Source organism: Scatophagus argus, chromosome 19 (genome assembly GCF_020382885.2).
Source record: "Scatophagus argus isolate fScaArg1 chromosome 19, fScaArg1.pri, whole genome shotgun sequence".
In the NCBI taxonomy this organism is placed as follows: domain Eukaryota; kingdom Metazoa; phylum Chordata; class Actinopteri; family Scatophagidae; genus Scatophagus; species Scatophagus argus.
This window is the reverse complement of record NC_058511.1, coordinates 18180110-18194354: the sequence shown is the minus strand read 5'-3', so window position 1 is coordinate 18194354 and position 14245 is coordinate 18180110. Positions and strand designations below refer to the sequence as shown.

The 14245-nt window shown below is 42.1% G+C and overlaps 1 protein-coding gene across 1 annotated transcript in view; it reads right to left on the bottom strand.

Moving 5' to 3' along the window:
• The window catches only part of enah (ENAH actin regulator), a 108198-nt gene extending 95875 nt beyond the window's left edge, over nucleotides 1-12323 (bottom strand). Inside the window, exon 1 of the mRNA XM_046373746.1 lies at nucleotides 11907-12323. Within this exon, the coding sequence (XP_046229702.1) occupies nucleotides 11907-11911 (5 nt within the window). The 5' untranslated portion in view covers nucleotides 11912-12323. The remainder of the gene's footprint in view (nucleotides 1-11906) is intronic.
• Nucleotides 12324-14245: the final 1922 nt, after the last annotated feature.

The following is a 14245-nucleotide window of genomic DNA, read 5'->3' as shown; positions in this document are numbered from 1 at the left end:
AGGCTGCAGTAACATCTGTTGTCAACACATCCAATTTAATGCTATTTAACTGTCAAGCATATCTTATCTAAATTGGACTGGCTTCACTCAGTGTACTTGAAGTGCGCTCGCTGCAGCTGGAGGAAAACATGTGACCACAGTTAAATAAATGACTGGACATCCCTACGAAAGTGTCCATGAGCAATACACTGAATCACCATGACTGCAGAGAAGGTGGAACTGAAAAAAAAAAAAAATTCTATAAAAGCCACACTGCCAGAGTGTGGATGGACTGATGGTAAAATACAGCAGTGAGGTGAGGCTGTGCAGAGGAAAGCAGTGAGTGTCTGACCTGGCTACGGTAAAACAGATTGGGTTCTCGTCCAGGTCTGACCCCTCTAATCCCATCTGATTGTCATCTTAACCCTGCCTCATGCTGATGTGTTACACAAGCAGCCAACAGCTCAGGTGTACGCAAACACATACACACAAACAGCATGCATCCGCTGATGTGTTGCCATTTCTTTACACCAATAAAATGTTTACAGATAAAACAAAGAGAATATTCATATTCCCTGTTAGCCAAAATGTAATCCTGGTTGATCGAGCAGACTGTGAACAAAACAAATCATTTTGGGACCAGACAAAGGTTAAAAAAAAACAATCAAGTGCTGAACTCTGAGGTCCAGAGGAGAAAGCAGTAATCTTGTCTAATCTGACTAATGTCCACGGTGGAGATTACCGTCTGACCTCTTCTAGCCCGCACTCAGCAGACACTGACTGACACAAAGATAAAGGTAGGAAAGAAGAACATGTACACACACTATTCAAAAACAGCAGAATTTGCTCCCAAACACAGAGTTAGGGTAGAACCTGCAGTAAAGGTAAGACAGAACAACAGTAACTGTCCAGAGTAATTAGAGCGGTCTCTCGGTCAAACTAACAGCTAATGTACAACTGTTTTTTTGTGTGTGTGTGTGTTCTCAAGTGTCGAGCAGGTGATAAGCAGGCTGCTTCTGAGCAACAGCTGTGTGGCTGTGGGCTGTCAGGAGCCATAGAGAAAAGAATTACACCAGAGACCTCTGAAAGTTTAATAAGTGTCTTGTTGAAGAGAAGAGGTGTAGCTGCAACAAATAAGAGGACTGGAAGACCTCAGCTGGCTGTCCTGTGCTATACACACTCTGTTCTGGGTAACCATGTGGGTCTCCCTTTAGATCAAAGTCAGCTAACTGTGGATAGGATTTCCCTCATTCTAAATGCTGTTTGTCTTTGACTCGTGAAGTTATGTCGTGTTACACAGGCACACGTCATTAAGATTTTATCCTGAAAACAGCATCGTGAGGGGTGTAATTATGCATTGTTTTTCTATAATTAACCAATATTCACTCAGATCAATTGAGTTATAGATTATCAAATGCTGATTCATATTGATCATCAGAACGCTGGTGAAAATACAGCAATACTCGACTATTTCAGTGCTGATTCCAGACCAATACTTTTGCAATGTCTTGCTTTGGGGAATATTAATATTTTTTATTTCACAAAAGAAGATATACACCAACATGTTGAGTGTGTGTGTGTGTGTGTGTGTGTGTCTATGTGCATGTATATTATTCACTTCTTCAACATATCATTATAGAAGAGCTAATAATCAAATACTCCATAAGAAAGTCTAAAATCTGTAAAGAAAAAATACACCAAAGATCAAAGTAAACACAGAGCTGCTACGAGCTGGGTGCAAAGTGCCACCTTACCCAGCCAAATGAATACTTCAGCAGCATGCACACACACTAAAACACACACACACACACACACAGCTGTTCTTGTGCTTCAACACAGAACTGGAACGTGCCTCACTCTGACAATAAGTAATTAGAAAACCATTTTCCCACAATTACCCCCAACCCTGCATTAAAGAGGCTCTTGATGTGTGTGTGTGTGAGAGAGAGAGAGAGAGAGAGAGAGAGAGAGAGAGTAAAGGTGAATGCCTGATGTATTTCTCAGCTTTGTAGACAGCTCACAGCATAAGATGGTATACTGCATCTCTCTAATAAAACTCCTTGTTCTTCCTTCACCTTTCTGTCCTGCTCGCCTACCTGTCAGGTCAAACAGGTCTGTCTGGGTTCGAAGTGTGCTCTCTTTTTTTTTTTCTTTGCTTTTCCAAGAATATGATAGTATCGTACTCAAGTATTCTTTTAACAACAATCATCTTTAAAGGGAGGTGAAGTACTGCAAATGTAAGTATGCAAATTCCAGTAGTTTTAAAAGATGTTTGGTCTATGTCAGATTGATACCAGCTGTGACAGAAAAATAAACTTTATTTCAATGAAGTGAAATAACTAAACTATCCACCCTCCGCCAGCTCTGTTGAGCCTGTTGAGCACAGCTGACCGAGAGGAGTTCATGTGTCAGATGATTCTCTCTCCCAGTGCACAGCCATTGTCCAGGAGAACAAAGATGGAGAGGTTTGTCCAGGGTCGCTTCATTATGGAGGCCAAATGAGGCCTGACTGCAATGTGGATGACCTGTTTCACAACTCGCTCTTTACACTCCCTCCCTCGCCTGTCTGTTGCCTTCTCCGTCTTCCTGGAGCTGCAACTCTTATTTCTCCTCTCCGCTCATTCAGGATCGAGCTACAGCCTACAATCGGCTGAACAAAGACTGTCAATTTGGCAGCGTTGTTGTGTTTCCAGGGTGACCACTTCTGATGACAGAACTATGTGGGGAGGGCAGCACGGCAGACACATAACACTTTGTTGTGCGTACGTGTGTGTGCGTGCATGCATGTGTGTATGCTTGCACACTTGGCCTGAACTTCACAACAATCATCCGATGATTCCTAAATACAACGTCATTTAAAAAGAAGGAAAACCAACAAGTACTTAATAGTACCTTTTTTTTTCTTTAACAAACACTAAAGCTACTGCTGTCACTGTCATGCAGGCAGCTGAGAGGGTTGAACTCTGAACCCATAATACAAACATTTCTGTCGAGATCAACGAGGCACCATTTCACTATTAGTTTTATTGGATATTTTAAATGGAAACTCTTCACACAAGCAATAAGGAAATCTTATAGTTATAGTTATATATATAGTTATAGTTTAAGGTGCTGACAGGCAAAAGAGCAGTTGATTTTAAAGTTTCCATATAAAGTGGCAGGATCACTTCTGCAAACAGAATGAGAGGAAGAGATGTCATATGTATGTTGGTTGTGTTATTATTTAATGAAAAAGTGAGTCTGCCAGTACGAAAAAACATAACACAGACACACATTTGTCAGTAGTGACCAGCAAAACTTCATCCACCCACGCAAACACACACACCCCGCCAAAAAAAACTATTTGTATTTATTTTTAAAAATTATCCTGACAATGTAAGCACTGCTGAATTGATGTGTCTGCTTGCGTGTGTGTTGCATCTGTCTCCTTCTTAAAGATGAATTAAACATTAAAGTTTTGTAATCCATTTTAATCTACCTCCTGACTGACTCTCTCTGGTATCTTCTAACCAAACAACAGAGGGAAGATGCGAGAAGAGGGAAATTCACTGCTGCCGCTTTCCCGTTGATTCTTAGCTACTCGGCTGCTTGGTGGCCACTTTCACACCTTCTGCACGGTCAGCATCGATCAACTGGAAGGATGTGCAGCAGTCAGGCCTGTGCCTGTGTTGATCAAAATGCTTATGTACACGTTGATTTCTTTAGAGGCCCTAAACCACATGGTAAACGCAGTAGGGTTGTCAAATTATGTAAGTACTGATACTTTTTCGATAACGTGTTTAAAACAATAGTATATGCAAAATATCTGCATCTGACAATACTGAAAGTGTCAGATCCCATTTTGTGGGGCTAGGACTTTTTTTGTTGTTGTTGTTGTGGTATCAAAACAAGTATTGAGTTAAATTTTAAACTAGTACTGTAAACGTTCTGATATAACGTGACAACAAAAACACAAGATGTCCCACTTGTGTTGACATGAGCTCTTCTCAAGACCTTGAACATGGACAGAATGCTTGATCTCCTTGATCACATCTCCTCCACCACTTCATTTTGTTGCAGCTGTTACACACAGAAAAATGAGCACATAGCAGGCTCTTGTCACACAAACAGGAGCCACAGCCTCTACAAGAACACTCACATCCTGTTAAATATCATTTGACCAGTCTTTTAAATATGTGCTCAGTCTCAAAAAATTGTTGTTCTTCTGTATAACAGGATTGCCAGTCAAAAGTATTCTTCATTGTGCAGACTAGAACTATCATGGATTGTGCCATATGCAGTCTATGAGAGGCTTGTGCGCTATAAGCCGATCGGATCCTGTCACTCTGGCTGATAAAAGGTCATTGTCAATCACGCAATACTTCTGTTGTCACAATAAAACTTCACAGCGCAAAAATCAAAATCTCTCCAGTGAAGCGAAAAATTAAAGGTGACTACAAAACATCAGCGTTTCCCCATCATGCCTTGAAGTTTCGTCTGAGGAGAGCAACAAAACAATGACCGGACAAAAAGGTCCAGTATGTAGGATTTAGGAGCACAAATGGAATATAATATTCACTATGTTATGTTTTCATTAATGTATAATAACCTGAAACTAAGAATAAGTCTCTTATATCTACAGAGGGAGTAGATCCTCTTCCATGGAGTCCACCATGTTGCACCACCATGTTTCTACGGCAGCCCAGAAAGGACAAACCAAATACTGCTTCTAGAGAGGGCCTCTATTATTATTATATATTTCTTTCAAACTCAACAAAGAAACAAAGAATGAAATAAATCTGTTTCTGTGTCACATTTACTTCCCCTCTTCTGTCGTCATCCCCATCACTCCCCTCATTGCATGCTGACCCAAAGAGCTGCAACGGCATAAACATGATCTCTGAAGAAGACAAATTTGGTGGGGGGGCACACAGAAGAGGCTGACGGAGCAAAGAGAAGAAATGCACATTCACGAGCTGTCGCAGCTCATCGTGCAAGTCTGGCCACCACGGACACACAGCTGGACAGATCCCCCGCTTCTTGACAACAGACGTGTACAGTTGACAGGCACCGTCCCAAGCGCTCGAGCACGCAGCGAGGGTGGAGATACAGCGGCCGGTCCTCACACACTGGTGCACAGCTCAAACACACACAGGCAAACACACAGGCAAACACACAGGCGTACGGTACACATGGTAGAGCTTGGGAATTTTTCCAGCCAGGGAAGTTTACTCTCTGTACTTTTCCAAGGAAAAAAAAGTATGTGGACAGGTATAACAAGTCTGAGGAAACCTGGGCCTTTCAGAGAAGACAGTAATATTATTATATAATATTATGGGATTAAAAACATAAACAGCTCTCAATACAAGGTTGTTCAGATTATTCTGCTGCCTTCTGGAAATGAAGCTAGCTCTCTTCTAATGGGCCCAGGATTAAATGTCTGAAGGCCTGCCAAAGAACCTGGATCCTGCAGTGTTCCCTGTATGCCACAAAGTAAAATGCTGGACAAAACAACATACAGATATTATTGCTATTATTACTCATAACACTGCATTTCAAGGCAATCTGCCATTTAATTTCAGTATTTCTTGCGAACAAGTAGATGTTTTAAGAGGACAGGCCTCACCAGTGACAAATGTTTCTGAGCTAACCCTGTCCCAGTTGCAAACACCAAACTGTGGGTTCACCTTCCCACAGTCAGTGATGTCAGTGGCAGGAGCTCACCAAACCCACAGGAAGGTGAGGACAACGCCTCACAGATTAAGCACACAAGTCTCCTGTCAATCACACACCAATGGGAATATTTAGAGGAGAGCAAACACCTACTACAATCAGAGGCTGTAGTCTATGAACTTTTTAAGTGGACACTAATACTGTTCACCCCTCAAAGGAGCATTACATTATATTAAAATTGGGAAGCAGCGAAAAGCAGCATAATGTTTCATTAAATCAAATATACCTCTTGGAGAGTAATTCTGTCATTCTTTATGTTTGGTTGTCAGAACAGTTACAGCTACAATCAACGCTGCCAACATGATAGAATTATATTATAAGTTATTGTGAATCTACGGCTGCAATGTGAAAAAATTAAAAAGTGTGCAGCCTTGGCGGGCGTGTGGAGGCTTGCGTGGAAGAACAGAAGTGTCAGTGAGACAGGGCTGCTGATCGAGTACCACGTCTTTGTGATCTAGGATGGACGAGACGCAGAGGAAAAAGTTGTCCACCTTCAGGTCAGTAAGATCCATTAAAGTGGGATCCATTAAAGACATGAGGGTTTGAAATAAATATTTGCGTTATTGCCTAAAGCTAAAAAGGCCAATGCAAATAAATACGCGTAGTAAATGCAAGCTGAAGTTTTATTCATGATGAAGTCTTGATACTACATCAATAATTATAGAAATGAAAAACAGTTTTCAACAGCTGAGGCTAAATTATTACTAAACTGATGAATTCAGGCACCCAGAAGACAATGTGTCAGTTAAGTCTTGTTCTTTCCATAACATCTTATGGTTTTAACATAATCCTCCTGATCTCACATTCTAACATACTGACTATTCCTCAATTCACATCCTGTCTGTGAAGTGAGGTCAATTAGCCATTATGCCACGAATACTTCATTTGACTTGAGTGAAGGAAAGGAAGGTGATTATGAGCTGATGAGCAAAACCTTGAGGACTGGCGTTTCCTGGCTGATGATGCTGCAGCTGACTCACGGGGACTGGAGGTGGTGCGACAGTCGGCAACGCCCGGCAGGCAAGAACAGCTGCCTGGGCCTACTCGTCGTTTGGATGACACTGACGTTCACTTCCACTTCTTCCATATGCAAGGGGTGCACCCAGGAAACAAACATGAAGGACAGTGGGCGTGACTCAGAAAGAGCGAATCACCAAGAGGAGAAGGACTCGGAGCAGCAGAGACCAAAAAAAGGAGCATTATAGAGTATTATAGAGCTTTTAAATTTGAAACAACAGAGAGTAGTGGCATCAGATCCATGCTTGGTAACAGAACTGTTAGAGGGACAGCAGTGGAACTTGGTGTAACACACCAAGGCGAGGTAAACACAAGGCGATGTGGCATGATGCTCTCTGCACGACCTACTTTATTTATGATGGTCAGGTTGCATTGCAAGAATAATATTCCCCTAAAAATGAGGCATTTTCTCAACCTGCTCTGCGATACCGTGAGTCTCCACAGAGTGACTCTTCATGAAAAGACAGGAGAATGGAAATGAGTTAAACACCAGTATCAATATACACAGGTGATAGCCCAGAGATTAGAGAGCTTGTGACAGGAAGGTTGTTGGTTTGAATCACCGGGTCAGCTAGGACACGCTGTATCACTGAAGTGAATGAGTAAGGCTCCTCTTGTGGCCATTGTTGAGACATCCTTAAGCAAGGCATTTAACCTTCAGCTGTAACAGTGGAGCTGCTCAGCTGCTAACAGTAGGACAGGACTATGATCTCAGTAAGAAAGTGTTGAGTATGCTCAGGTTTAATAAGCTCTCTATCTACCATTTACCAAAACAGAAATACCTGAATTGATTCTGACTGCAGTGGCTTGGTGCCACTGCATGTGGCTATGCTCAGATCTCAAGGTCTTTCACTGTGAGCAATAATCCTAAAAAAATTGTGATTGCCTCAAACCGTGATGACTCTCTCCTTGGTGACTTTACCTTAGCAAACAGCTGATCAGCAGGCGGCTGAAACATAAGACACGTGCGATGGATGGAAATAATCATTTTACAAAAGACCTGGAGAGGAGAAGATAAACGTAAAGCGTCCCTTTCTGGAGCAGACAGAGGGGGAAATGTGAGAGTGAGATTAAGGATGCATTGGCTGCAGAGGGAGGAGAGGAGAAGCGAGGGAGATGAGGAGGAGTGCGAGGAGCAGATGGTAGCGGGGAGAAACCACGATCAAAATCTTCCCAACAACTTCAAAGGAAATCTCCCAAGCACAATAAATTCGTCTTCCTGTCCTGCTGTCGCATGCACTTAACATTTCACAGCTCAATCCACCTTCACAGTAGCAAACAGGCTGTATTTGGTTGTAGGGCAACAGAGAAAAGGAGAACATTGAGAAATCAAGAGACTGTATGGATTTAGCTGAGGCTCTTCCTGCTGATTAGTCTGTTTAAAATGATTTCTTTTTGACATTTCACATGAATTCTTCATGATTCTCACTGATTATCACTGGCATAAGAACAATATAAAGTCACATCAAGCGCACAGCATGGCTTAACAGCTGATCCGGAGAGACACTATGACAGGGATGATCATGCACAAAATACTATTGATGAGATTTATAAACTTAATGGCCCATTGAAATGGTTCGTAAAAGTGTCTTTGGTATCACATTTGCCAGTCTGGACACAGCCTTGAGAACAGTTTTTTAAGTGTGCTTGGCAAAGCTCACAGTCAATTTTGATGATAAAAGATGCAAAGCAGACAAAACTCGACTACAAACACTCTGACATGGACAAAGAAATAATTGTTGTTGAAGATCTCTGAAGCCCCAGGAGTTCAACAAACACTGCTGTATTGAAACTGGCTGTGAGTTTGGACGATATGCCCCATGGTAACTGAGTCATACTTCTTATAGTGATGTTAAAGCGTCATGATCTATTAATCTCTCCCGAAGAGAAGATCTATACCTTGACTCAGCTACTCTCTCTGATTGTTTCTTTGCATCTCATTCTCTGTCTGGACTCTATAAAACTCAAGAAGCGACTCGACTCAGGGGTTGTGTCTTTAGTCTTAGACAAATGTATTCTTGTTTCTAATTAGCCTCAGGATGACCTCATTAATACTTCATTTAGATAGGATAACATAACTGGCTGCAGTTCAATTCCTGACTGACGCTGTTTTTCTCTACATAAAGTTCCTCCGGGGCAGCAGCTTGATAGATTCAAAGGCTGCATGGAGCCTGGCCTCAGCTCCTGTCATTCATCTGTGGTGTGAAACCTGCAGCACCTGGGAGGCATGAGGCCTTTCAGCAGTTGTCAAGGCTTGTTACCATGACACTTCACAGCCCTGTTAAGTGTCACGCTCACCCCGACGATGCCGCTTATCAAACGGCCCAGGATAAGCTGACATCGGCATTGCGTGCTGCCCGACACAATGCAGGCAAACAAAGCTGACCACCGTTAAATATAGATTCTCACCGTCATGGTTCAGGAATGTGCTCCGGCCAGGTATCTTTGACCTTTAGGATAAAACCAGCAGTCTGAGCCATTTGCTGCTAGATATCTGCTGGGCCTTTTTTTGACACGCTCTGGTTGCATCTACAGTATGTGCCATTTTGTGTTGCACCAAAGTTCAGATAACATGGTCTCTTCAGGGCCGATACTGACTATCGGTATATCAAAGAGACTGACAGGTATGGACCAGATATATATTTGAAGTAAAAATAAAAATCTTAAGAGTTAAAATTTAAATCCATTACCAGTTACGGAATGTAACTAAGTACAATTTAGTTAAATACTGTACTTAAGTACACTTTTGAGGTGCTTGGACTTGAGTTGTGCCATTTTCTGCTCCTTTATACTTCCACTCCACTACATTTTACTCCACTATGTTACTACTTTGCAGATTCAGTGTTGACAAGCTTTTACGTGCGACATGTAACCAAGCACACAGTGTTGTAGGCAGGAGTGAGATAAGAGACAGGATGCTGCAGCACATTTTTAAAATTCATTTTTTTCAATTGATCTATCCATCCCAAGCACCAAGTTGTAGCTTCTGTAAGGTTTATTGTTTTGGTTTTGTTTGTTTACCAGAGCGCCCACAAAATATTCTCATTTGTTCTGCTCATGTTGATGTTAAAAGGAACTTTGCTGGATTTATGAGAGATCAGCTTACTTCATTAACCACTAGGAATGATGAAGATGGGGCACAAAACTAATAGCCTGCATAAGCTCTTTAAAATAAATTGAAAGGACAAGGTTTTTTGCTTTAATGTATCATTATGAAGTAAATGTTCAAATTGCTTTTTTAAGAACTTAGCAGCGCTGATTGGCTGTCTGAAACTTGACATCAGCTGATCAAAGCAGGGAAATTTGATTTACTGCTGACTAAAGCTCAACTTCTCTCATCTTTCATCATTCAGTCAGCTCTTAGTGGAAATGAATGGACTGCTGGGGACTTACGTCTGAGCACTGAACTCCAGAAGCATGTGCTGATTCTCCAGTGAACCAATAACTTAGGCTTGTTGCTGTGGCCACCACCTTATGACACGCTAACATGCAGCTGCAAGTGTCCTACATGAGTCAGCTGTGAGCAGCTGGGACTGCCACTCTCTCACTCACACACCTGTTACACCCCACAGACATGTTAATACCTCCCCTCTACACACACACACACACACACACACTTCTCCCTTTGAATGACAGCAGGGAAAACGGTTTGTGTAAAGGTGCATGACAGTCCGATGAACAAAAAGTAACCGTGTCTTTCCTCCTCTTTGCTGCCATCAGTGGTTTGGCACTCCAGTTTTTGAGGAGAGATGTGCTCCAAAACATATAAGAGGTAAAAGCATCTAATGAGAAAAAGTATGAGGAAGAGGAGGGGAAAAAAGTAAGAGATTAAAAGCTGCTTGTGGTTTCCATTCTGGGACATGGACACAACATGCGGCTCTTTGAAACAACCAAAGCTATTGTTAACCGCTGTTTGGCCTACAGAGAGATTCCAACAGCTGGATTCAATTAGGGGCTTTCTTAAAGGGGGCAGGCCACATCCACACTGCATGTCTCTCTTCTTAACACAAAGTTAGATCACAGATGAAGAAAAAAAACAAAACAAAACAAGGTCACACACTTCCATAGAAGCTGTTTCGACATTTGAACCTTTGGCTGCATGGAGCAAGCATCACACAGCACCATGCAAAAGGAAACATCCAACAGAAACTGCCATGCTGAGTTAGATGTGTCGACCAGAGGCAAATAAAAGCGAAGCTTTTTGCCTCATCAGCAGCAAACTCGAGCAATTTTAAGCACACATTCCTGAGGGGAGCTGTCAAAAACAGCTCAAAATGATCTTTCTACCAGCATTCATACAAGGAGATAGATATACATGGTCATTTCTAGACCTCATAAAGAAAATAATAACGGGAACATACATATTTTTCAGCACATTCAATATTTTCATCTTTCGGGACTGACCACACAACCATCAGTATTGCTTTCTGCCTTTAAGTACACACAGCTTGGGGTGATTGTTGTCCTTAAAAAGCCAACATCATGTTCTCTGGGGAAACAAAGGCTCCATCCATGTTACACAACAGTCACACATACCATACATCTCCTCAGACTGAACGTCTGATCCGGTGCTGAGGAGCAGCACACTGATGAGCGTCAGATGGGTGCACCCTACCTGCCACAGGTAGCCTCTTACCGCTAGTTTTAAAAGGTGTCCCCAACACACGTGACGTGTCATCAAGTGTCGTGGGGGTATGCGCTCTCATTCTCATGAGCACAGACTGGCTGTCCACTGGGTGTTCAGAGATATTCATTGGTATTTGTCAGCCAGTCCCCATGTCATTTCCCGACTGACATCAAATAAACGCTACCCCATCCGCGGTGCTCAAACATAATCCCTCTTATGCAGTGTGGGAGTAGCAGCAGAAATGAGCGAGCGCCATTCCAAACCCATGCACGTCCAAAAAAAAATGCAGCACAAACTGAGTGGAACGCTGACCGAGCCAGCTGACAGTATTCAGCCTCAAATAACACTAACATGGCATTGCGGGCAGACACCGCGTACGGTTTCTTCAGTACAAGCCGCTGTCGGAGCATTTTAAAGCCACCGTTTCTGTCTGTAACACACCAAAGCAACACGTTTAGCTAATATCTGTTTTCTTCGCGCTACACTGTGCGGCGCTTCAACTCCTCTGACTTTCATCATTCAGCCTCTATCCAATATTATGTCATGTTTATGAAAATAAGAGGCTTCTTACCTCATGACGACAGTGCTGTCAGCTCAAATATATCACAAACGCCTTTGGGTATCGAAGACGAGTGACTTTTCTTTTCCCAAAAGTTCGCCGCTCGGTTCAAGGCTACAGGCGACCAGATGAATGGGACTCCGATGGCGTGACAAGAGGCTTCACAGTTTGCAGGCTATCCGGTAAAAAGTACAAAAAAGAAAAGAAAAAAAAGAAAACTGAGATTCAAAAAGAAACAGTCGAATCCTACATGATCTAGAGCATCGTGGCTCCGCTGGTGGCGATGAGTCACTAGTAGAAAGTGGACAATAGTAGCGTTTCTCGATTTCTTTTGACGCACTTGGGTCGGCGTGATGCGGCGCTGTGCCGCTCGGGTACCAGCCTGCTGCCGCTGCCCGCTGCCTGCAGCACGTGCTGCATTCACGGCCGCTTTCTCAGTTCCCACTTTGAAGGTTCCCGGCCACACGACTGAAAAACAGTCTCTCATTTAATAATATCTTATTGAAGAGCGTCCATTGGCGAAAAATACTCATGTTAACAGAGGGGGTATTTACCAGTGTATTTTTAGTACAAAAAGTCTCATAACAAAGTTCACAAAATGACTCAATGGTACGATAACATGAAAACTGTGTGACTGTGGCTCACTGTTTTTTTTTTCATTCAATTATGTCCAATAAATAACACACTGCCCCGTATTATGAGAGGCCACCTAAAATTCACATCTAAAAATTGGGATGCACTATTTAGCTCTTATTTAGCTCTCTTAGATCTTATAAGCTATAGCTATTATTTTATGATTTCCGACGGCACATGAAGGCTGCAGTTGACGCAACTTGTGGGACGCAGCACGTACAGGTTGCCCGTGACAACTGAGTTGGCTCTCTTGCTGTGTGTTATTGTCTGTGATATTGAGCAGTGACCAAAGCAGAGTGAAAACACAGCAAAATAAGCGTGTGAAATTGGTCTGGTCTGTTTTCCTTAAAAACAAAAGAAGAAAGAAACAAACAACCATACTAATACTTGATTAAATTTAAAATCATGCTGTAGTAGTACTGACTACCCATAGGGTCACTATTAACTCCCAGGTAGATAGGAGGAGTTTGCAGTGTGCAATAAAGATTAAAATATTGTTTGGACAACAAGTCCATTATCTTCATGTCATAAAAGTCATGACTATGGCTTCTGGTCTCCAGTATTTTAGCTTTTTGTTTTCTGTCTCATCAGTGATGATCTACAAAGACAGCTGTAACCACATAACCACAAAGAACAGTAGAAGTTACTTTGATGAACTTTAAATAAGCCAATACAAATTTGCTAAATAAATCTAATGAACCTGACCAAATGCCACTGATCATTTATATTCCTCTCAGAAAAGGTTTAGTCCAACTACATCATCTTCATCCACAAGATAATTTTTTTCACAAGTGTTTTAGTAATTAATAAGGGCCAGAGCACAAGGCACTGAGGATGTGATGTGATGTTCTCCAAATAAAATCAGTAAAACTGTGCATTGCAGTCACAGCTGCCAATAACAGGACCGTTTAATAGGACTGCAGATTAAAGGGAAAACACTGACAGGTGAAAACTTTGCATCTATGTCAAGTTATTGTTGCAAGAATTAATACAAATCACCTCATCACAGAGGTGGCATTTGATATCTTTGGACCTGCAAAATGCAGTGTAAGTCCAAAAAAGGTCATGAAAAACTCAATTATAAAGTCAAAAAAATGAACTCTTTAAAGTACAGATCTTTTTAAACAAGCAATAAACAAACAAGAGCTGTGGTCAGACCCATAGACAGGAGCTGATGTTCCGCCACAGGTGGCCCTTGATGCCGGCAGTGTGATTTACTGGTGTGTGAACGTGTGTGGAGGTGAAGTTGGGGCTGTGGAGGAAAACAATGTCAGACTTTGACAGCCAACATCATCCCTCAGGATTCAGTCTGGGAAAAATTCCTGCAGCAGTCAGCCAGGATGTGTTTTTCTGTTTTAAGTGTGTGTGTGTGTGTGTGTGTGTCGTGTCCATCATGTAACTTTACAGCTCACCATTATAATGGCACTGTTGCAGGTGAAGCCAGTATTATAAACCACTTATCCACTGAGGGACCAAAAGAGGCTTACCAAAGCTGAGGCCTACTCAAACTGTTTCAAGCCAAAAATTAAACATAATGTTTCTTTTTTTAGCTCAAGGGGATGCTGCTCTCCACATCTCAGTTAGTATTGTGATTTACTGTCATAAACATAACAAGAATGTTGATTAGGAGAATGACACGAATAGCATAAATCAGTTCTGTCCATCTTAAAACGAAGCCTTATACTCCACCTGACTCGTTCATTGAAGAAGGCCGTGAC